We start from the raw sequence: 25,754 nt of genomic DNA, 5'->3' as shown, positions 1-25,754 counted from the left end.
TACGTCTATTGACCTGCAGGCTGAGATAAGACGGATAATTCAATTTGTCTGTCTTTCAAGTTTAACATTAAATAGTATAATAGATTTAAATATAATAATTATTATCACTATACTTATCAGGATTCTTACCAAGATATTATGTTTAGGAAATCTCGTTAAATTACTATATTTATTGCATTACAAAATAATATTATATTGGTTTTATAGATGATACGTAGTTATTATGTGTCTTATAATCAAAAATATATACAGTATTTTGAAATAGTAATAATCCAATTGTGATATTTCATTTTTATTTTTAGTTGCCAATTAAGGACTAACGTTGCCTTCTCCAAGTGCTTGGAAAATATTATTGTGTCTGCATTCACGCTACTGCACACAATCGGTAAAACTACTGTATAAGAAATTCAGGATTCAAGACATATCGAAGAGTTTCAAAAAAGTAAGTAAATGTATGAAAATCGTTAGTAAATCTTAAATGAATATTATTATTATTATTGTTATTCGCAAACATACACCAATACTATTTTTATAAAAATTACATTGGTATATTAACGAGAGACAATTTAAAAAAGAAATGAGCACACCGTTATGACGTCAATCGTCGTCTTTTTTCTACGAGTATTTTTACACTAACTAACTGGAAATGTCTAACCGGAAGCATAATATAGGTGTAGAACATATTATAGATTTTCGTGAGGATGTTACCAATGACCAGTCACGGATGAAAGATATTATATTGTTATCATACTCATCCTTGCGTTAATACGTTTTGAAATTTGTTTTTATTTTATTAATAAATCTTATGAGACGTGATGTAAATTTAATACTTAATTAATTGATTAGTAAAAACTAATAAATTAAAATACATTTAATATATATAATTTTTATACATTTAATTAAAATGGTAATTTAATTTCTGTACATATTTCATAAACTACATTTTTATCATTTATTTTATATGGTCTACAACTTTAGGCCAATGCCAAAAAATCCAATCTTAACCAATGCCCCATTAAATATTTCTAATTTTACCATTCATTCTGACTTAAAAATCAAAAGCATTCATGAAGAAGCTAAAACTTACCATAATCGTTTTTCAACAAACTGCATTCTCACCCTAACCCTCTAATGTTTGACCTAGCCACTCATACGATTCCTGGTAATCCACTATGGCGTCTAAAAATAAATTGGTGCAGAGATCTTCTTAACGATTAATAAAAAAAAAAAAAATAACAATTATTAATTTAATATATATATATATATATATATTATATATATATATCAAATTATATTTAAAGAAAAGGAAGTAAGATTACTGGATGGTTTCTTCCCTCACCATATTCATGTTTTTCTAAATTATACTGTAGCACATAATATTCTTATCATGCCTTTGTGTATAAATTGTATGTTCTAATTATTAAAAATTAAAAAATGTATTTAATCAATTCGAATTTGGTAGCACATTACAGTCTACACAATTTCCATAAATATTGGAATTTTATCATAAAATACTTATATAAATAAAAGTTATTTAAAAACTAGAAAAATAAATAAGTTCAATATGTTTAATTTAAATAAGTGTCCATAATTTAAAACAAAAAATATATACCCCAACATTGACTATAATATACGAACATCGCCTTTAATTTCAAATAAATTTAGCATGGGTAATATCTTTAATTTATTGATCATTATTATTTATTGCATGAAATATGTATTTTTATTATTTAATTTTTTTATTTAAAAATTCATTAAACAAATATTAACCAATAAGACAATGAGAAAGTGTGATGCCTAAATAATATTTATTTTTAATCTGTGAACTAATACGTTAAGTATGTAAGATTATAAATGTATTTAACAGCTTTTAGAACATTCGTAATATTTTTTTTTTACTCGAAAACTAAGTATTTAATACAAGGTCCCGTAAATCCTTCTGGTTCACCGTGTATAGCTTGAAAAATATGTTTATTAATGACATCATATTAAAGAATAGCGGAAGCCAATTATTTTGATTTTAGATAATTAGATTTTGAGCAACATGATTGAAATCTATGAGTTTTACAATGTTTTTATTTGTCTGTTTCATCACGTTTTGAAACAAACTTCGACATTGAGTGCAAGAATTTTGATCTAGTAGAAAATGTAGGAAAGTAGGTACCTAGTGGAATAAAAAAATATGATCAGTATTTTTCTAAATAATTGGGATTATCTAACAAAATGTACTAAAAAAAGGAAGGAACCTAATAAGTTTCCGTATAAAATCGATTTTTTTTTTTTGATGCTATTTAGAAAACAATTAGGTATTTCGGAGATTTAAAATGTTCACTAAAAATACTTATAGGTACAGTTGAATCGCGATAACTCTATTTCTGACTTTTATAGCCCAGTGTGTTATAGACTTATAGTAATACAAAATACGTGAATTTTTAGCTTTTACAAAAGTGTATACCTACTTATATTATTAAGCATACTATATACTTACACTTCTTATATTCTCTTACTCTTTGTGAGTGGAACAATATTGTCATTTTTAGGTTACTATCGCATCGTAGTGCAGGCGGAAGTCAACAATACGCTCAAATACTAACTGACGTATAATATGTAGTATTTTATATAGGCCATAGGAGATGACGGTGATAACGTGCACGATCAATTTTTCATTTTACCAGAATATCGAAATTAGACCTTCTCGCGAACTGTTCTACTTGACACGTTGTGCGTAGTGACGCAAAGTTCCTAGGTTTAGATGTAATATTATATAAAAGTATCACCAGAACTTGTTTTTCCCTCAAAAATCGTTATTTCCTACTTTATTTATAATACCTATTACCTATTTACGCATGTATAGCGACGGGACCTAATCCCACACAGATGACATTATTATCCTAGTGTATTGTGCATGGTATAGTACACCTACACGCGCTGCACAGTGTAATTTATCCTTATTGCAGCACTTAATAAAAATAATATTATTTGCGTGGCCATCATCCCCGACGGGGGCCATACGAACCGTGACCGTCACCGCCTGGCTATAGGGTGATAGTGGTAGTGGTAGTGGTAGTAGCAGTGACTGTGGTAGTGGTAGTGACGGTGGCTGTTGTTGTAGCAGTGATGGGAAATACCCCCACGGTGTTTTCTGGACCGTATACAGTGGCGACAGGACAGCTATAGCGAACAGAGCAGTATGTCATCGTTCGTTGACGTCACCGCGTGTCCGTCCGCGCTCTCCGCGGCGGCGGCGTCGTCGTCGTCCGCGGAGGGGAGCGCGCGAAATTCGGCTCGCGTGCGTCTGTGTGCGTATACGTTTGCGCGTGTGTGCGTGCGCGCGTCCTGAATGAATGAACCCCCGGTCGCTTTGGGCTGGTCCTCCCGGCCGTTCAACAGGTCGCCATTGGTCAACCGGCGGCCGGGTGGAAAACCCATGGTCGTGCGGGTGGGGGTCCGGCGGGCCGCCCTTACGTTTGCCGCCACCGCTTCTGCTGCTGTTGCCGCCGCTCGGTCCACCGTCGAGACTTAAATGTCCACCGGAGTCAGGTGGCTATCTCAGTTGATCGTTTTCGGTCGACGGTGGTCATCCGTATAAATATATAATATAACATCATTATCATCGTCGTTGTCGTCGTCGTCCCGTATATTGCACGCGAGTTCACACTATTTGTTTAATAATATTATTATTTTATAATTTGAACCGTATCGTAATTTAAATAAAATACGTTAACATACAGCAGACTTATCAGTTCGTCAGATATAACACACATTAATTTATTATTATTGTTTTTCGATCGTTTTTTATTATTATTTGTGTTTTATCGACGTTCGTATCGACATCGCGCTCGCCGGCACAATATAACAACGTCTCTCTAGGTACGCGTGTGACATAATATACGTATATTATTGTATTAACCGTAATCAGTTCGATCGGACGTGCCTAATATTCTCGAAAGAATACGTTTTTTGACCATTAAAATTTTTTTTTTACACTTCGATTCGACCTCCGACGGCCTTATGGAGTCTTACGGAGGTACCGGGTGTGTTGATTGTTATCGAGAACACTGCAGGCAACAAACGCCTTCGGTGCCGGCCACGGCGAACGTGCCAGACCGCCGGACGCCATCGCTACAGATGGACCGCTGCCAAACTGCCCCTAGGAGATTTGATTTCACCCGCCGTTCGTGTCGGCTATTTTTTGGTGAGTCCCTGACGACAAGTCGCCATTATAATATTATCAAACACCTATACATCATGTTAACCCTATCGTGCCTCAGGTCATTTCATCGAATATGTTTTGCATCCTATGTATTGTAGTATAAGTAATTTTTCGCAAAGAATTCGTAGGATCGTACTGTAAAACCATCACTGCATTCATATCCTCAAAAAAGGGAATATAATAATAATATAATATATCATGTTATGACGAATGATGATAATTTAATATTGTTATACATATAATATTATAATTTATTACACCTAATAATAAATTAAAAAAATGTATAATAAAAAAATCTAACTGATCGCTGGAACCACGTTAGCGTTTTTTGTTATCATTCCTTTTGCGTGCACTGTTGTTTTGTCTGCAGCAGCCGTGCGAGCGGCAAACGACACCGGTTGCATTTCGTTCGAAGCCGTTCGAAAATTTACCTCACACCGCATATTAATGACGATGACGGGGACAATAGTTTATTTTATCAACATGCTCTTTGCTTCGAGTTTTTCATCAATCTACTGATTAGGTCGCCTCTTTGGTCTTCATCAAGATTCACTTGCAGCGTAGCGCTCTGACACCGTCGTCGCCTCTATTATTTTGAGTGTTTGAACTAAAACAATAAATAGCCGTAACTTTTCATCGATATCCACATTATGAACTTTATTTATTGTTATTAGGTATATAATATCGCTGCAAGTACACGTGTGCGGCATATTCGTCGAACAGCCACCGTGCGTGGCATTGCCATGCGATCGACAGTTGTTACGCTTTTCGATTATTCGTCACAAGTTATATTGCGTGATCGTAATCGATCCATATGTATTAATATTGTACAGGTATAATATATATATATATATATATATATATATATATTCTGACATACTTTTACAACTCGATAAGCTTTGAGTACCGCGCCAAGTGATTTTCATTCGCGTTTCGGGTTATAACATGTATAGGTGGTTTCTATATTACATAGAAATAAAATGACGTATGCACTAATTATCTTAATGGAAAACAAATGAAAAATAAAACAATCACGGCCTTCCGATAACATTGATAGTTGTCGATTGATCGTAAATGTTTCCATATACTGAACTATTAATAATTAATAATTATGTACGAAAAATAATAAATCGTGCAATGTGTATACCTCACATCCACACAGTACATTTTAGTCGTCGCTTGACGACGCGTCGACATCGTTGTGCCTCTCGTGATAGCGATATAATATTATGTGTTGTGCTGTCTGTGACGATGACATGGTCACTAGTACCTAAACTAGATTAGATATGTTGACGAATTATTCAAGAAACATGGTCCTTCGAATTACTAATGGCCCAACGAATCCGACTTAATTCATTTATAGGTACGATTAAATTTTTATTGCTCAAAACCATAATTTGAAATTTTAATTTACAAACATCGAAAAAAATGTTTCTGTTTATTTTACTGAAAAAAATTATGTTTTTTTAATATGATGTTTTGTTTGTTTTTATTTATAATATTATTACATGTTTATTACCAAATATAAAAATTAAAACTGCAGTTTTCCAGCTACGCACTTAAAAATGTTTATATTTTCTTTATACATTTAATTTAAATTAAAATTGTGGTGTAAATAATAAGTGATTTAATACTTTATTACTAAAGAATACAATTCTGTGTATTTAGAGGTAATTTTTATAATTTAGGAATAAAAATAATATTAAAAAAGTATAGGCTTGGTATCAAAAAATAAATGTTTTGAAAGTGCTAGCTGTTATGATAAAAGCGTTTTTACAATTAGTTAGATTCCTAATGCTAAATAATACATTTTTATTCCCATTCATTTCATTAAATTACGAACAATTTTTTTTCTTCATAAATCTGTGTGTTTGTCTCAGTAATTAATTAATAAGAATATTAGAAAAATTACTCACTATATATGTTGCCATGAATTCGTATAAAATAAGCAAATTTCGCACTTTCAATTCGAACAGAATAACTTTGTAATGCAAGATAATAAAAAAAATAATCTTGGCCACTTAAAACAAAATTCTAAACTATGTAGGTTTTTTTTCGTCTTGGACTTTCATGGTGGTCAATAAATATGTTTTATAGACACCATCGGTGTTGTAATACGATCGGTTAATAAAATGGCATCTAATAAGGTGGATCATTTTTGACAACAATAACAAAACAGATGCCGTATTCAAATAATATAGCGTGTATATTATATCTATATAAGTTGTACTCTATAATACAATGATATACGAGTAGGGAATATATATAGGTGTATAATATTATATCGGAAAAATATTTACGATGAGCACTATTTTCTATACAACGCGATTTATAAAACGGTGTTTCTCTAAGAGGATAACAATTAACAATTATATAATTTTTTTCCTCCGTTTAGCGTATACGCACACATACAATAATAATATATATATATATATATATATGACATATGTATATAATATACAATAATAAGTACGAGTGATGTCGTCGTAATAATGTACGAGATGAGATAAACAGCGGCTTCGACAAATAGATACATAGTACATATATATATATACCTGTAATATGTATACCTATCGAAGACCAATAATAATTCCCATCGCATCACCTGCAGTGGCGGTGATCGGGCAAACGGGTTAGCAAAATCGCACGGGGGTTTAAGATAAAAAATAAAAAAAAAACCTTGTAAAATCGCCGGTTTGCCGTGAATTTTTCGCTAATTGCTCGCCGAGCTTTTCGAAAGAAAAAAACCGCCGTCGCGTCTATGTTATACCAAACGAAATGAAAAAAATAATAATAATAAATAATCGATGCGAAAAAAAACCTACCTGCAACTATAATATACCTATATTACAACTACTCCTCCACACCTCGTCCTCGTCAACCTCATTCGTCCTCCTCGTCATTCTCTCTTAGTCCTCTACTCGTCTTAGTCGACGTCGTCCCTCTTGTATACCTATACTCGGCCGTCGCGGCCAAAGACGTTGTGGCCGTCATCGCGCGCGCGCGCTCGCGCTCTCAAACCGCCGCGCGTGTGTGGTCCCCGCGCGACAACAATACCACACGCAATCGACCGGCAGGCCGGACGATAATAATTAGCCAGTAATGTGCGCTACGTGTGTGAGAGATCTGTTGCCGCTGATCGAATGTTGCTGCGACGATCACGTATGGACCACGACGACGACGGTCGGATCGGAGACAGCCCGGCGGGCACTTTGCAAACGCGACGGAGGTTTCTTTCCCGCCGCCACCCTCGTCCGCAGTGCAATCGTCGCGCGCAGAGTAATATAGCTAATTGGGGTGCCAGACGAAGGTACAATAATTATTATTAAACGTATATATTATGCTCGTACATGCGTAACGTACCGGTCTTCAAGAGCGATATAGACACGATCCGGCCAATTTACAACGTCAAAAAATAAGTATAATATGTATTAGCGCTGCAGGTATAAATAATATTGAATTATATATCAATTATATACATTATGAGACAATCGCATTCATTTCAGTAGTTTTTTTGGTCTTTAAAAAATTCTTTCTCTTGTTCGTGTGTATAGTACTGCTTAGTAGCAAACTATGTATAATATACTGACTACAAATAAAATTTATATATTACATTATACACTTACACATCAAAATGTCTATGCTTTTTAAAATGTAACTCGTTATTTATATTTTTTTGTTTTTCACAGCTGGTTCGTTCGTTATCGGACTGATCTTGGTGCCCTGTGCCATGTCCGCACCCGCCAAATCGTCAAAGTCTCCGTCGCCGACGCCGCCGCGCCCAGTCATCGCTACCGGTACGCCGTTTTGGCACAACCCGTGTGGCACGCTGCTGACGTACGACGGTAGCGGTGGCGGCGCCACTGGCGCCATGATGAGCAGCGCCGTGGGCCACGACATTATGATGATGGAATCGGAATCGGAATCGGAGTCTACAATGCGGCGCGAAGAGGATATCATCCATGGCATCGTCGTGGCCGCAGATCAGGCCCTGACGCACGCCGAACAGTTCACCGGTGCTTTCGTAAGTACCCCCCACCCCCCATGATATCTAAAACGATATATTTAAAGTATCATTATTGTTTAGTTAGCGATTAGTTTGAAAATTAAAAACTGAAACAATATACATTTTAAGGGTTTTACACAGTTCAGTCACAAACCCGAAATTATATTTATACGGCATTATTACATCGGTTAATAACCCTAATTCAGTCCAATTTTTTAGTAATTGATACTCTAACTATAAGATAGCTGCCATAATATTGTCTGCTGATAGCATAGGCGCCCACAGAAATTTTTCTAGGAGGGGGCAATGTTAGGATTTGAGGATAAATATTATAATTTTACTAGGTGTTTTAAAATAATAACCTTTTTTATTATATTCGTATACAATATATTATATTTTATTATATTACAATTTATTTATACTTTAAATTTGTTGTATAGTATATAGTAATTTATCTATTCAATTAAAAAAAACATTTTGAAAAAGCCAGGAGGGGAAATGCCCCCCCCTGCGGGCGCCTATGAATCAGCTCCGTAAAATTAAAAGGAATATTGTTTTTTGAACTCAATTACGTTACTCTTCAGACTCTATTAGGTTATTTTTGTACCAAATTAGGTGCAAATTTGCCATTTAGGTCAATGGGAGATGGAACTCAACTGTAATACTTCCTATTAAATCTGCTTAGTATACCGAGCGTTATAAATTCTGGTAGCCTATCATTTTGTAGATTATCATCACGATTTGATTTCACCATTACACTACCAACCTATCTCCCCACCCTGAGAAATTAATATAATGACAGTTATAATATTACGGCCCACTAGATTTTGATAAAATAATAAACGACCAAAACACATATACAAATACCTTCGAATTGCGTCTATAATAATATTATTATGATCAATTCGATGTACAAGCATAATAATGTTATCACGCGGTATAACTATAATAGTATATTATTATATTATATTGCATATAGCATAGGTAGGTGTACACTAACATATTATAATAATAACATATTAATGTGATTCACTGGCGGCACGCGGCAGCGATGACAACGTGTTCGCGTGGCGCCGCCGCACGTGCGTTTCGAGTGCGCGCGCGTGCGTTCGACCCGCACCGCCACAGAGGGGGTCGCGCGTCGGCAACGGTCGAGATGAATGAAATACATGCGGCGGCGGCGGCGGTCAATTAGAAACGGTCGTCAACGCCGCCGTCGCGGCCACTCGGGTGTTTGGGAGGTCGTATATTTTCAGGGGCGGTACCGTGAAATACGTCCGTTAAAAACTAGTTACATTGTTTTCGCGTGTGCGAACAAACCGCACTCAGACGGAAATGCCGACCGGACGGAATAAAAACATAAAACATTAAATATAAAGTGTGTAAGTACGCGAGTGGCGAGTGTAATGTGTATTGCGAATTCGATGACCTGTGCTCCAAGGTGTATACAGTTAATAATAAGGATCGTGCATGTGTGTGCGCACGTTGTCTATACGATATTTTTGTGGTCGTACGTTTAAGTCACTGCAAATATACCGCGCGAGTTCAACCCCCTCTGCTGCTCCAAACCACGGAAAAGTCACGTGATATTAATAATATACCTACGAATAGGTATAGATATAGGATCGTGATTGACGTCTTGCCATGGTGTGTCATCGGTTAAACCTGCTGCAAAGAAAACTGTCATCGTATTGGATTTTTTACGAGAAGAACGCTCTATAAAATTCGTTTGTCCGCAATTATTTGACGAAAGCGAAGCGATAGGACGTGAAAAATGATAAATTAAGTTTAAATCTCTAACTTCTTTGTTACAGATACAACATCACAATGTTGTATAGCGCTCTTCAAATTCGGTAATGGATGCTTTAATAACGGTTAGATGAACGGAGATAGGGTTTACATCCTCGTAAGCAATTCGCCCAACTAGGAGGGTCAATACGGTGGTTTTTTCGATTGACGATCGGCTTCTTTAATCTAATAAACTATTGTTACGAATAATTAATAATATATAAATATATAAAATATATTGCATATTATACTAATACGCATGCACAAGGTCCGCATATAAGCATTGTTGTTTTTTCAAACTTTCAAACGACACGTATAACACTGCATGCGCCGTCAATTTCCCACGGTCTGCAAGCGATTATATGCGCAGCCGCCGCCGCGTGTACGACAATGTGTGTAAACAAGAGTCGTCGTCGGCTTCAAAAAATACATTAGTTCGCACCTAAATTATTGTTTCCGTCGTCCGCGTTCGTGTGTGTGCGTCGACGAGCCGCGGTATATACATCGTAAACAATATTTGTATACGGCATGATATTATATGTATTGCATACGGGAAATATCGGTAAAAAGCGAGCGGGACAAAAGGCGTCGGTGGCACAACTGTGGCGGCAGAATTATTGACGTAGTTACGTTGCGGAAACGTATCGGTTTTCCGTTGCGAAAACTACCGATCAAAGCCGTTTACGACTTATAAGTATTATAATAGTAATATAATAAAAAAGTACATCAATCGTCGTCATACGTGTTGTATTATGATGTACCTGTACGGCACTACTTATACTCAACGATTCAATTTATTCCGTGGATCGTAACGTATATCACTTGTTGTCATTTTTCCTCGAAGTGCACCGCAAAATTACGACATCACCGCCGCCGCCGGAACGTGCATGGTTCTTATATTATTATGCCGCCTACGCCACCGCTGCTGAGTGTGCATATTATACAACTCGGGAAGTGATCAGGCAAAACAATATCTATTAATGGCCTTTGCATGCCGAGTTGTTATTGAGATGAATTAAAAGAAAAAATACAATATCACAATAAAAATATAATATTTATATAATTACAACCCTTTCACGTATAGTTGTATTTATTATTATTATTCGCAAAGACGGAGAGTGACAAAATCTCGATCGCACGCGCGTGTACAGAACGTGTAAACAATAACGGTGTTTACGATAATATCAAATATTATAATGCGTTCGGTTAACCTACATAAACACGAATCCGTCAGCAATAACAATAATAATAAATATGATTCTCAACTGGTCAAATGATAAATCAACATTAGACGCCTACAGCGGCTACAGCATATAATAATTATATAATGCGAACTCTGATCGAAATTCGACGGTAAACTTATATTATCGCATCAATGCTAGTCCACTCTCGAGAACTCGAATCTCAGAAGTAAGAGGTGATAAAATTAAATTCAACTTCAGTTTTTTCCTGGTAAAATACTTTAAAAAAAAACATATAAAGTATAAACACTTCAAGAGCAAGAAAAAATGTTGAGTAACTTATAAAGTTTTCAAGTTATCGGGATTCAACCCTATAACTATATAAGTCTATAAAAGAAATGCTCCGAACTATATATTTTTATTAAGGACAATATTATATATATATATAGAAAGTGCTAAAGGGGAAAAAATATTCTGTTTACCCCTTATAAAAAAACGATGTGGCTATTATTGTATCTCTATATAATAAGAATCGTCTTTTCTGGATAAAAATAAAATATTTTTCTTGTCGTTCACTCTAATAATCTATATACCTATAATTACATTGAAACATTCGTTGCATCTAACATCATATAAATTAGAGGACTTTTTAAAGGAAAATTTTTTTAACGAAATTTCGGATGATATAATCTAACACTAATTTTGTACATTGTTGAATATTTTTGTTGTATTCAAGCGTATAAATTACATTTTTTAACAACTGCCTAATTTTTATCCACTTTGTTCGTATTATTATTTTTGGATTCGTTTTTCAATAGATGAAAACTAGTGACATGCGTAGAAAACTGACATTTCTAATGCCTACACGGATAATTGTTTAGAACGCGTTTAAACTAGACTAACCCAATCGAATCCTCGTTATGATGACTGTTATCGTCAAAATTCATAATGATTAAAATTATTATTATATTTTATGCGTACGCAGTACGCACGAATTATACCAAAACTCAATACGTTTATTTTCTGGATGACTCATTTCGTTTTCTATCCGTAAAATATTATACGCACTATAACAATACAACACGATCAGCGGAAAAAAAAATCAACGATAATTTTCGATATCTTCTAGATGTATGTGTATGTATTTATGCGCGTATGTGGTGTATAATAAACGATATTCGAAACGTCCGAAAGTAATATTCTTTTTTTTTCAGCGCACAGTTAGCGCGTGGGAGAACAAAAAACGGACAACAATCACACACACACTGAGGTTTTGAAGAAAAAAAAACCGCAGTTTACGTTATTTTATTCTGGCGTGAATGTTTTCGTTACACCGTCAGTTGTCGGCGGGACAACAACGAAAAAAAAAATAATAATAACGATAATAAAGAAAAAAAAACCAATGGTAAAATATGATATAATATTATAATAATACGCGCGGGCCGATACCTAAGTGATAACAGACGGTACCTGTGAATATATTTTTTTTAATTTAAATAATTCATTACTGGACACAGTGGTAACAATACTGACGACATAATATTTTATCTACATTAAACGCGCATTGGGTATTTGAGTCTTACTGACAGGAACTCGAAAGCAAATAATATCGTATGACTATTATAATTAACCGATAATATATTCTTATTAATAGACATGAGGTGTTTATGCGAAGCGTGCCGAGTTCGAACGGCATTTACTATAATATACAATATTATAATAATACGAGAAATAATTACGATTTACTATTATAATAATTAGGACGGTGTCGGTGGTCGGTAAAATAATAATATACCTAGTAGGTACTTACATTACACGATGTTGACTGTGGGACGACGTCGACGACAGTGCGGGGAATTTGCGCTTAATCGTTAATATTGTGTGCTTGCAATTATTATCATTTATCACCGTACATCGGACTCCGCTAGTCTTATCTGTGATTTTCACATTCATGCTAGTTAATTTTATGCATATTTAGGTATAAGTGAAAAAAAAAATCAAATATAAATCATACATTTGAGTATAAAATATTATTATTTTACAAGAATATAGTCATGAAGAATATCTGAATATGTAAGAACGTTTGCTCGGTTTGTTGCAATATTCTATTATACGTCGATTAATATTATTACAACTTCCAGTATGGAACTATTTGAGTGCGTAAGAAAATATTATTAGGTACCTTTTTATACGTGTTTCCAGGACATTTTCTATTGCCAAACTTCTGAATCTCTTGCATATAAAAACAACCTCTCGGCTACCTAGCATTCGAACTACATTATATTATAAATTTCAAATAACATCACCAGCGCCAGCGGTTTCACAATAATTATTGTAATACGAGTCTCATATTCAGGTTTATTATAGCATACCTAGACTTTAAAAACCCGATATTATAATATTCCAAGTGATAAGTGATAACATAATATATGGAAGGGGATATATTATAGGGTATAATGACTAATTAATAGTATTTAAAGATAAAACAAAACAGATAGGATGTTAATTAAAATTTAAAATATTAGTTAATACATTGATGATAGACTTAATATTATATAACTTATAGCTTATAACTCCCCATAACTTGTTCGATAGTGATGAACATTCTTCACAAGGACTTGTGTCTCATATAAATAAAATAATGGTAAATCATATCCATTCTTATTGATATGTATTAACTGCGCAGTTTGAAAGTGTTGTATCATGTTCCGTCGCCACATTAATTATCACATTATAGTAACGGTAGACATAATATAAAAATATAAAAATTATAATAATATAATATATTCAATATGATAAAAGTAAACATATTAAAAATAAATACATTACGATCTGCGAGTGGAATCGGTGTACCGTCAATTGCGAGCGGTAATTTCAGCACACGTTAATTGGGCGTGATAATTATAGCGCTCGACAATTAAGCGCAAAGGTACGACATTTTGGCGTGCATTAAATTAGTGGATACGACATTTTAGTGTGTGGCATTTAAACACGCAACAAAATAATACAATTTAAAAATATATTTATATCTAATCAAAAGAATTTAGTATCTAGATAATCGAGATAATCTGATATGGGTTACTACTTTACTATTATGAAATAATTTAGTGCAATATCAACTGTTTTTCATAGTCTGTAATATTATTGTATATTATAAATCATAGTTAACATATTTTTAGTCTTTATAACATATAACAAGACAAAGAGGAAAACGATTATTAGTATACAACAATAATTATAGTCATAGGCAGGACAGAAAAAATGAAAATAAAATAATTTGGAGTTGCAATGAAAATCAACATTGCCCAGGACGTGTTCGTTCATCATATATACAGAGTAAGTACACGCTAATAAACGAATAATTCATCAGCCTATTTGGCAAATAGCGTAACTCTAAAACACAACATTTTACTACTTTATATAGATGATATATTAAAATATGTAGACCACAGTCATTTTTTAGATGTTGCTAAAATTCAATAATAATAATAAAAAAAAAACAATCCAAGAAATGAAAATTTTAATGAAATAAAACAGTTTAACAACGCGTGATAGTTTTGGGGAAGGCTCTTCGCAGTTAAAAATATAATAAACAAATACAATTATAAATGTGCTGCAGTATCAGCACAACTACCAAACTTGAAAGCTTTAAAAAGAACTACACAACGAGCACGTCAAATTAAACAAATTTCCCCAACCTATCCAAATTCTGAACGATTCGATGTACTAGATTTATTCAAAAAAACATTATGTGGAGAGCAGTTTATTTTTTTCGACAGTGCTAATTCAGGAAATTTTAATGATCGGAATTTAATTTTTGCCACAAGGAAAAATTTAGATCTTCTGGCATATTCGAATCATTGGTTTGCTGATGGTTACATTTTCATCATGTCCCAATTTATTTTATCAATTATTATAATTTGTTACCGGACAAAAAAGAAACCACTTATATTATAATGTTCTGTAATTTAAAATTTATAAAACCAGACTTAAATCCAACTTCTTTTTTGATTGGCATCGAAAAAGCGGTAATGAATTCTATTAAAATCGAATTTCCACAAACAAAAATTCAAGGTTGTTCCTTCCATTTAAATCAAGCCATACGGAGGCATATTCAAGAATATGGTTATATTGTAATGATGCTGTGTTTGCTCTAAAGCCACGTCCACACCTGAGCACGCGCAGACCGAGCATGTGTGCTCATGTTGTGCGTTCTACAAATTTGCATGATTTTGACGCACAGCGAACGCGAGCCGAGTCGGTCGGCTCGGCGTGAGCACACATGCCCGGTCTGTGGACGCGGCTTGAGAGTTGAGAAAATTAGCTGCTCTTGCCTTCGTTCCAATAGAAAAAGTGACTGAATACTTTGAAGGTCTATTAGAAAACGAAGAATTGTCGTGCGCTAAAATGACTGCGCTGAATTGTCACCGATCCAGTGGGACCGTTACGGCGTGCGCACCATCTACCTCCCTCCAGCGACCGGCACTACGCAGTCCACCACGACAAAGTGGCGCAGATCGTCGGCCGCAGACCGTTCGTCGCCGTCGGCGGATGCATTTTCAGCGAAATCCTCGCGGGCCGTTTCCCATTCATCGTGAATAACGGGCAGACCGGCCATAATATTATCAATACATTGTTACGACATTGTTATGTCGTCCGTGCGTCTCGGGTGACAGCGTCGGCGGAAAAACAAAAGCGTTTTCCGCGAAAACCGTCGTCGCGCGCGCACTCCGCAATGCGTATTACAATGACATCGCTATCGCTCGCCGCCGGTTATCGCGCGCTCAGCTCTTCGTATGACCGGACATGCGGTGCTCGCACAAACAATAGCAATAATACTGAGCGACAATGATGGTGGCTCTGGTACCGTACCGTGTTTCAAACGACGCCGCCAACTAGGATTCGACGATTTTTTAAAAAAATGTTTCGCTCTTCGTTTTTCTATTTAGACCCAACGTGGCAAACGTGATCTACATGGACGTATCGTTATGCGGACAGTAAAACATAATATTTTCATAAACCACGTTTGTCTATGTTACCCACATAAACTGCTGCTTATCGGATCTACAGTGAGAAGAGTTTAGATTAGTTGATAGGAGGATGTGGATTTTTCGCTATTTTTAAACAACGTTACGACAAAAGAAAATTGTGTTTTTGCATACAGAAAATTGGAATTTTTATTTTAACAATAAATTATTATAAATCAATAGACGAAAAAACCAAAGGGGGATCTTGACTGACTTCCTTTCCCAATTCCGGATAAGAATGATATCATATTATATTATAATATTATGATCATAATAATTATTATATTATATTATGGACGACCGACTCAAAAATAAATCGACACCGATATGTCCGATTATGTTTTGAATTTTTTTCTCAAACAATAATATTCCCTATATGGTCATATACACATATACATAACATATATAATATTATAATATCCATGAGTACGTGAATATTATGATAAATATTGACGTTATTATATTACACTCGATTATAAAACGATAATAATATGACATAACGTGTTCTCGCCGATTTGTTATTGAATTACTTTTTTCAGTATACTTACATTAAACACACAGACACATATATTATTTAGGTAATGTTATATATACACAGCCGACGGATGACGGTTAAGTTTCTTTTATCGTTTCGATTTTGTTTTCAAAACTAGAATCGCAATTATTATACTATAATATGGCGGATTTATAAAAAACGCACGTCTTGTGCATTTAATATAGTTACAATATACATGTATAATACTCAACTGTTGCGATTAAAACATAAATTATTAAGCATATTGACTCATGATAGATATGTGATATAATTGTGTAATAGTTATTGTTTTTTTCGCCTTATACTCTCATACTTACTACAATATTCAAACGAGTACCTATACTTACCGTTTATAATTGCCCTTCTCGATAATTTCGTTTCGACGGTGTTTATTTACAAACTATTACGTCCACTGAGAAATTAAAACATCTTAACGTGAAATAAATTGCAATCGTTAATATATTGTATATAATATAGTCATTATTCTTAAGTAACGTCGTAGTATTATTGTGGGATGGATCGTATTAGTATTTGATTTTATAATATAGTCTATATACACGCGTTGTTGATTCTTTTCCCTCACACCAAATGGTCACAATGCATACTATTATTTTGTACTCTGTATATTATTAGAAACCGTTGACGCGACGATATTTTTGAAGTAACTCCGAACAAAGTGTTTCAGTACATTGTCGGCCTACCGAATATTATCGTTATTATTGTTTGGGGGGTCACGTTTATAAAGAACTTATCGGACGCGTCAAAAAACAAAAATACATATAAATTATTTATCGTATAAATTGACAAGTCATAAATTTCACGTAGTGTATAAATGAAGCGTAGGGATAGATTGTGTACAATGTAGTGAAAGATAAAAAAAATCTTACCAACGCCCAATAACACTCATCGAAATCGATCAAACGATCGTCATGGTCGCTGCCAGGCGCCTGTTTAAAAAAAATCCGACCAAGGCGAAAAAAAATTAAAAAAATATAAATAAGAATAAGACTAATCAAAAATAATAATTATTGTAATAGGTATATATACACATTGTAATGTAGGCTTTAAAATATGTACGCATAAATTTAATATATGATTTTTATTTTATGTTTTATTTGAATAATAATTATAATAAAGTAAGTTGTATAATACATAACCAACCGGTCTGCATTATTATGCAGGGATAGAGGTGGGAAGGGCGGTATACCGCCGAGTAGTATTGTTTACAAATTTAATTATTTAAAAAATGAATTTAAAACAACAACAAAAAATCGGTTTTTTTTATTAAAAATCAAAACTGACGACGGACACGACGACGACAACAACAATATAACCGCTACAAACCGTCAACTCATCACACTTTACGATCCAAGGGCTGGTTGTTTTTTTCCGATGCGATTACAACTGGCGCGTATTGTGCGACCGAGATATAACAATAAACGACGCTGCCGTCGCCCGTCATCGACACATAATCGTCACATTTATATTATAATAACGATATTACAATCATAATATTATTATGTCGTGTTACTCGTATATGTATTATCATATCAATAACTGGTGATTTTTTGATTTTGCAAAGAACTCTTGTTCTTTAAAAATAAAACATTTAAAGTTTTTCAAAATATTGTTTTTACAAATAATATACGAATAAATATAAATTTATGTTAACTAAAATTTTTTTTACCGTTTTAAAAGTTTTTTATTTGTTTTTTTAATAACAATATACATTTTTAATTCCAATAAAGCAGAATTTTTGAATGAGCGTTTACAATTTGAATTTTGTGGTATGCCTCCAGTATACTTAATGATTACTACTTAGATTCCCTATACTTTAAATAGTTATAATTAAATAATGAAAGCTATACTCCTCCAAAATTAAATATATAAACATTGAAATACTTCAAACAATATTCTGCTTTGGAATATTATGAAATTAAAAATGTGTGTTGACATCCAAATAAGTAAAAATGTGATGACATTTAATATTTTCCACAGTAGTATTTTTAATGTAATAAAATTATAATAGACTTTTGACTTGCACTACATCTTATGCCTTAGGTCAGGGATGGGCTACTGGCAGCCCTCGAGCCTTTTTTATCTGACCCGCGCTACATTTTCAAATTACTTCATATAATTTTAGCGATTATCTGTGTTTTATTTTATGTTTTTCGATAAAATGTGTATATAAATTCTTATCTAGTTTTAAACCGAAACTAAATTATTAAATGTCTAAATATATATTTACAATGGCGTAGCTAACATAGTATTTATTTCATTTTCGGTTTAGTCATATCCGTACTGCCGTTAGTAAATTTAATGGACCTTTTTTTTTTTTTGCTTTCTCCTATGCATTGCGGCCCGCTAGATTTTAAAGTACTTAAAAGTGGCCCGCTAGTTACTTTGAGTTGCCCATCCCTGCCTTAGGTTATAGCTAATATTCTGAAATTTTAAATCTGTACAAAAATTAATTATTATCTTATATATTTTATAAAATTAAGCTCACAGGAAGCACCAAAAATTAAAAGATACTCAAAGGCAATACTTCCGGGCTTATTTAATATGCGTAAAATATGTGACCCTTATTATAATAATATTATAATATTATTGTTATGCTGTGGACGTTTATGGGACTTTTCCTCGGTCGCTTTGCAAGCCGGAGTACTACGCGCGATGTGAGTACCAGAATAAGATGTCGTAATCGCGGTGAACGAGCGTGAAAAAAGTCAATTGGCCACTCGTCGTATTGTTGTAATATAATTTATAAGTATTGTTATTATATGCACGAGACAATAAGTGAATATAGATGTATAATATTGTCTTCGTGCGGTCTCTTCGTCCGTGTTCTTTAATCTCGGATTATGGGCCGCGCCGACCAACGGTCATCGTCGATGTATCATTAATTATTATATTTTTTGCACACATACATACACACACACAATCGCTATAATATGTACGCGCAAACCACAAATAAAGATAAATCAAAAAAAAAAATACGACTGAGAATATAATATAATATCAGAGGCGCAACGGTCGTTGAGAGCGAAAGACGATGAAATTTTGCGCAAACCACTCATTTATGTACTTATGTTCGTAATGTGCGTATATTTCATTGAATTTGACACCAGACTATATTATTATATATTATTGTTGTATAAAACCGTCATTTTATGAAAGAAAAAAAGTTTAATGTATATATATATATATATATAAGACCCACCACACCGCCCCGCATGTATATTGTCGTCTAGATACATAAAATACATATATGTATATGTAATAAAACGTAATAAATATATGTACATTATTATTACAGTTATTATCATCATACGCTGACCTAAGTGAATTTTTTTATTCTGTTGCGCGCAGGTGGTCGAAACGTTTCACGTCGACGTCAAGAAAAACCACGATCACTGGAAAGGCATCACGCTCGATTGGCTTGAGCTGGCCAAGTACATGCCCAAAGCGCTGGACGTGCCACTCAGCAAGTCTTATCTGGCCAGTTTGACTTTCAGAGACGTACTGCACGCCGTGTACGTCGGCTTACAAAACTTGGCAGTGGGTCTGGAACAAGTGGCGTGGGACCAGGACCGGGAGATGCTCCCGTACGCTAAGTACTTCAACGAGACCACATTGAAACTTAGAACTGTAAGTATTTGTTTTGTGTAATATACTGTATAGTACTATAGTTTTTAGGGAATATTATATTATGTTAATAGTGGCCACATATATTATTATGCTGAAACAGTAAACCAACGTAATCGTAGAAACACCATCTCATCGTTTGAGTAAAACGTAAACGGTTTTAAGGGCTAGTCGAAAAAATAACCTCGGAAATGTTTTCTTTCTCTCACTTGGAAAACATTCAGCTGAGTATGCCACGAGCCGAGTGCAACGATGTTGAGCATCTCATGAAATACCTACAACGTTCATAATCGTAGTAAAACGTTACGTTATCATAATGTTTAGGGTAAAAAAACATAATTTAAAAAGTTAATAGATAAGTTAGATTAGTTGCGTGTAATTTAAAATTGAAATACGACCTGCTGGTCATTGAGACTGTGCGCGAAACACCGAAATTATATTTATATTATATAGGTGCAATCTGTTACGGCGTTACCGCTCTAAAAGTCCTTACTTATTTTTATATAATATTAACGTCATAATATGACGTTGGAAACAGTTTGGTCGAAAAATGTGTGATCGATAAATTCGCTAAAAAATAAAACATTTTTCTTGACGATGATATTGTATAATATACTATATATATTATATTTAATAATTACATAATAATATTAATTTCATATAGGCATGTGATCACTCGCACGTACACATGACTCTATATGCGGTACCCATTTTAATAATAACGTGATTTTTACGACGGACCATAATGATATTAATACGTACCTATAATATGATGACTCTCTGTTATAACATTATGGCTAATCGATAATAGTACGATATTATTACGAGTATATGGAAATAATTTACACGTTTGGATAATAGCAGTCTTAGCAGTGTTTTTATTTTTTATTTTTCCTATTGCGCTACCGGAATCGTCGTACAAAATACAAGCAACGCTATAAATATATAATAATAATATTATACACCCATTAATTAATAGTTACACCGATAAAATAATGTTAATTTTCGACGCGTGAAATTTAACAAAAAAAGTCGTCCTGCGTATTTAGCTTATTATTATAATACGTTTAGCCATTTAAATAGCACACGTTGTGTGCATTATAAATAGTTTACCGTTCAAGTAGGTACGCGTAATCACCATGATGGCAATAATATAATAGCGTAGATTCGAAACCATTAGGTTAGATTGTAATTTTGTAAGTCGTTACGAATTATTGTCTGCAATTTATAGTTTACTGTTATTAGGTACATACGCACATTCCTAGGTGGCTAGGTTTTTATTAACACAAGCCGCGAAAAAATGTAATCATAACATTACATTATACATTTTAATCGATTCAATTAAATATTATAATTGGCGAGTCTATGCGTATAATATTATTAGGTATTATATTTTGCACGATGAGCGTACCGAAGATAGACGAAAACGCCGCGTCTCACCTTTGTAGGTCTGTTTAAAAATTTACCGAGTCCCACACCGCTGATAACATATAATTTTGAAATGCCTTATTTATAACACGTCTAATATCTATTATAATATAGGTACGTCCGTCCATCCGATGGACAATCTATATTACCGTTTATCTTTTAATATTATAAAATCAATACTAGTACGAACCTACCTATAATGATACATATTGTATTGCTCCGAGCGCCTTTGCCTCGAGACATCATAATATTATTTATGAGGCGTTTAAAATCAGCTGTTCTTGGCTCAGGCGGGGGTTGCAGGGTTGCTAATAATTATTATTACAGTTTTAAATAATATACGAAAAGCGTGTTCTTTCAAAAAACTTAAATGTTTGTACGTGCGAGTATACCCGTCGCAGTAGGAAAAAAATAAATTATACCATCATAATATATGTTACACGTCTCGCCGAAAACAGTAAGATCCGGCACCCAAATATTAGCTGCCAATTGCCATGGTTTCATACATTAATAATACAGTATTTGACCTACCGCCTGTGCATTCGTCTACAGTTCTACACGTCACTGCTTCGCAGGTGATTGTCCGTATTATAGTCTGTCATTATCGTATCATAATTTATAATATTATTATTATACAGGTATATATTATAATATTAGTTTGAACCACGACAAGGTTCACACCGGTTTTACTTTTTTAATATATTTAAATGTCCTATATTGTTGTTATTTACATTTTATTTGGAACTTTGCCCGATAATCAAAACGGTTATAGTTTCATGATCACGAGTACGAAGTCTTATGGTTGATGACGATGATGATGATACTAGTTCAAAATAATGTCTGTGAATAAAAATATACCTGCAATATTACGATACGCAGCATCGTTATCTCATTACTCGCGTAGTCTTAAATCGATCGTCTTAAAATAACATACATAATTCACGGTCGATAATATAATATTAATAATAATAGGGTTTGGATTTCGTATCAAAATAAATCGTCGAAAAAACATTTAAAATACAAAAACAAAATATATTTTTATCCTTTCCAAAAGTCAAAACAGTCATTTTAATACAACTTTTATGATATTTCATCAGTTCAAACTCAAACATTTCACTTATTACTGGCGATAATATTATTAAAAAATAAAAGTAATGACGGTAACCTGGATGATAAAATACAATTGAGAAAATTTGATATTTTCGTGAAAATAATTAAAAATCATGCTTATGGCGAAAAATTAAAAACGAAGATGAGGGTTTTTCAATAATATTCCAAAACAGAAATCTATTATTCAAACTTCCAAAAACATGCTCCATATTCTCGGCTGAAGCAATTGCGATACTTGAGGCAATAAAAAGAATAATACATAAAGAGCACCCTAAACATATTATATTTAGTGACACCCTAAGTTCCCTCAACAGCATCAAAAATCAATTCAATCCCGAAGACGCAATCGCAACAAAAATACAAAACAAACTAAACGAGGCCTCAACTAAAAACAAACATATCACGCTCATTTGGGTCCCTGGTCATACTGGCATCATAGGTAACGAGCTAGCCGACCAACGGGCTAAAATTGCCACCATAAATGCGGAAGCAAGATTAATAGGTACCACTGGTACCAGGGCTAGCATACGATGACTAAAAAACCCAGATTAATGAGATGTCCAACGACAAATGACTTTGGTTATGGAAGTAACAAACTACCAAACTGAACACAATTAAAAGTTCCATCCACCGATGGTTTAACAGCTCTCTAATAAGGAAAGAAGAAACAATATTAAACCGCATGCGTATCGGACATACGAGACTAACCCACGGACACCTAATGGCTAAAGAAGAAGTTCCTATAATATGTGAAGTTTGCGGTGTAAGTCTGTCCGTGAAACCCAAATTAACTGAATGTTTCAAGTATGAACAAGACAGTCAAAGGATCCGAATCGACGCGACACTTGGCACCGCCTAAGACCAGAAACTGAGAACAATATCAAGATGATAAACTTCCTAAAATTAACTAACTTATACAACTCACTTTAAAAATGATGTATACCTTTTTTTGAGTTCTTAGTTATTAGAATACGATAGTATAATGTGCACCTATTGTGCCCAACTTTTGTGCCACCATATAGCTGTAACCAATGGCCAAAGATACCGAGTTGTATTTAAGATAAATAAAAATAAAATAAATTGGATTTACATTTAAGAATTATCTTCCTATCACAATATCTACCAAAAAGGCATTTTTACAAAATCCTAGCCCCATAGTATAATATTATAATACGCATATAGGGTACCTGTGTGTATGACAATGGACAATGGTATTGTCGTCATCGTAATACCTATCTACCTACCTACCTTTACTACCTATCCGTACTAAAACGGTTTGAATTTGTTTTCTTTTAGATCCTGTGTGAAGTTTCGATGGCAATTTACGAAATCAACGATACGCCAGAATCGCACGTGTCCAGGGACATCATGCCGATGGAGTCAAGGATTTCGCGTGACAATCAGTCACTCAGGGACTGGCTAATACTTCGTGAGTACATGACCAGCCTTCAATACGTGATCGAGGCTTTTGGATACCTGAAAACTAAAAGATAATAGACGCGCCCTGATTGCCACCGCCGTCTCTGACCGCATAATACATCATCACCGCTGATACATATTATTATTATTATTATTATTAGCTATTATTGTGATAAATGTTTGTCGTCGCCACTCGTTCTCTTTTTCGCACACGTCACTTATTATTACAACATATTATATATAAATTATTATTATTATTACAATACATATGACACTACGGATACGGACGCCGCGCGTTTACGTTTAGTTAATTACGTATATAATTATGATATTTATATTGTGCTTAAATGTTTAATATTATCAAACGTTAATCATTCATCCCCTTCTCTACCTCCAGACCATCCAACTAATCCACCGCTATCGTTCCCACCTCCCTGCCATCACCTCGTTCCAATTGTTTTATGTATATTATGCATATTACCTGTGTAAAATAGTTTTAAGTCTTTATTTGTTTCATGGTTTTGATTTATTTGATTTGTTTTTATAAATGACCCGCGCACTAGCGTACAAATGTATTGTTGTATTACCTATCTCGTACGTATATTATCATACTATTATTATGTGTTCTATCTATAGGTAGTTAGATATATTTTTTTTAGTGTTAAACATTTTTTATTTACTGATTTATTTATTTATTTATTTATTTGGTACCACTACGTATCCAGACTGTTATTTACACATTGTATAAATGTTTATCGAATTGTTTTTACGACGACCTAATTTAGTATCAAACATAATTGTGTGTCTAGTTTGTTAAAGTCATTGTAGTTATTATTATTATTATTATTATTATTATTAATTATTATCATCATTATCATTATCATTATCATCATTTTCATTATTATTATTGTAGTGTTGAGTCCGTCACGCGAGATTCGATGATTTACCTATACACCTGCAGTTGTCCCTCGTATTAATATACTACACTATATACCTACTGTTTGTTCGAATAATTTTTTGTAGGTATGTTACTTGATGTAATCGTTTAAGTATTGTCTGTGATATTTTATTGCCTATTTAGATTATTATTATTATTATTATTATAGTTATTATTGAAGAGTATGAAAGCTTATAAGGAAAAATCAGTGTTGTTATGACAAATAAATCATTATTAATAAATACACATACGTACGATATGTACTGTAAAAAAAGGAAAACTTAAAATTATTTGTTATTTTTTATAATATAAATGTTGTTTTATATTTTTTTTCCCGCAACTTTATAATAGGATACCCGAGATATTAATCATTTGTTCAGGTATTTACGTCCCTGCAGTAGACTATACGTGTGAAACGGATTGTTTATCGTCTTTTCGGCAGTGTTAGCGCTGCGGGACAATTGT

General features: G+C 33.7%; 1 protein-coding gene across 2 annotated transcripts; it reads left to right on the top strand.

The window, feature by feature from the left end:
• The first annotated feature begins 3,226 nt into the window (after positions 1 to 3,226).
• On the top strand, positions 3,227 to 25,547 carry LOC107165115 (uncharacterized). 2 transcript variants are annotated; one of them, XM_089221021.1, is made up of 4 exons: positions 3,227 to 4,195; positions 7,903 to 8,237; positions 20,120 to 20,398; positions 24,230 to 25,547. In XM_089221021.1, the coding sequence occupies exons 1-4, from the start codon at positions 4,012 to 4,014 to the stop codon at positions 24,425 to 24,427; spliced, it is 996 nt and encodes a 331-aa protein (XP_089077147.1). In that variant the 5' UTR covers positions 3,227 to 4,011; the 3' UTR covers positions 24,428 to 25,547. The 2 variants fall into 2 exon arrangements, with proteins under 2 accessions (XP_089077147.1, XP_089077148.1); XM_089221022.1 differs by lacking the exon at positions 3,227 to 4,195 and adding an exon at positions 5,358 to 5,576.
• The last annotated feature ends 207 nt before the right edge of the window (positions 25,548 to 25,754 follow it).

Source organism: Diuraphis noxia, unplaced genomic scaffold (assembly GCF_037042655.1).
Source record: "Diuraphis noxia isolate RWA-SAM2 unplaced genomic scaffold, SU_Dnox_SAM2 contig0002, whole genome shotgun sequence".
NCBI lineage: Eukaryota > Metazoa > Arthropoda > Insecta > Hemiptera > Aphididae > Diuraphis > Diuraphis noxia.
The sequence above is the reverse complement of the archived record's forward strand: the minus strand, read 5'-3'. Positions and strand labels throughout refer to the sequence as shown.

Bases quoted from the DNA above. Each gene is read 5' to 3' on its own strand.
- LOC107165115 (XM_089221021.1), top strand. From the start codon at position 4,012: ATGGAGTCTTACGGAGGTACCGGGTGTGTTGATTGTTATCGAGAACAC. The intron at 8,238-20,119 runs GTAAGTACCCCC...TGTTGCGCGCAG, and splicing joins AACAGTTCACCGGTGCTTTC to GTGGTCGAAACGTTTCACGT. The intron at 20,399-24,229 runs GTAAGTATTTGT...GTTTTCTTTTAG, and splicing joins CCACATTGAAACTTAGAACT to ATCCTGTGTGAAGTTTCGAT.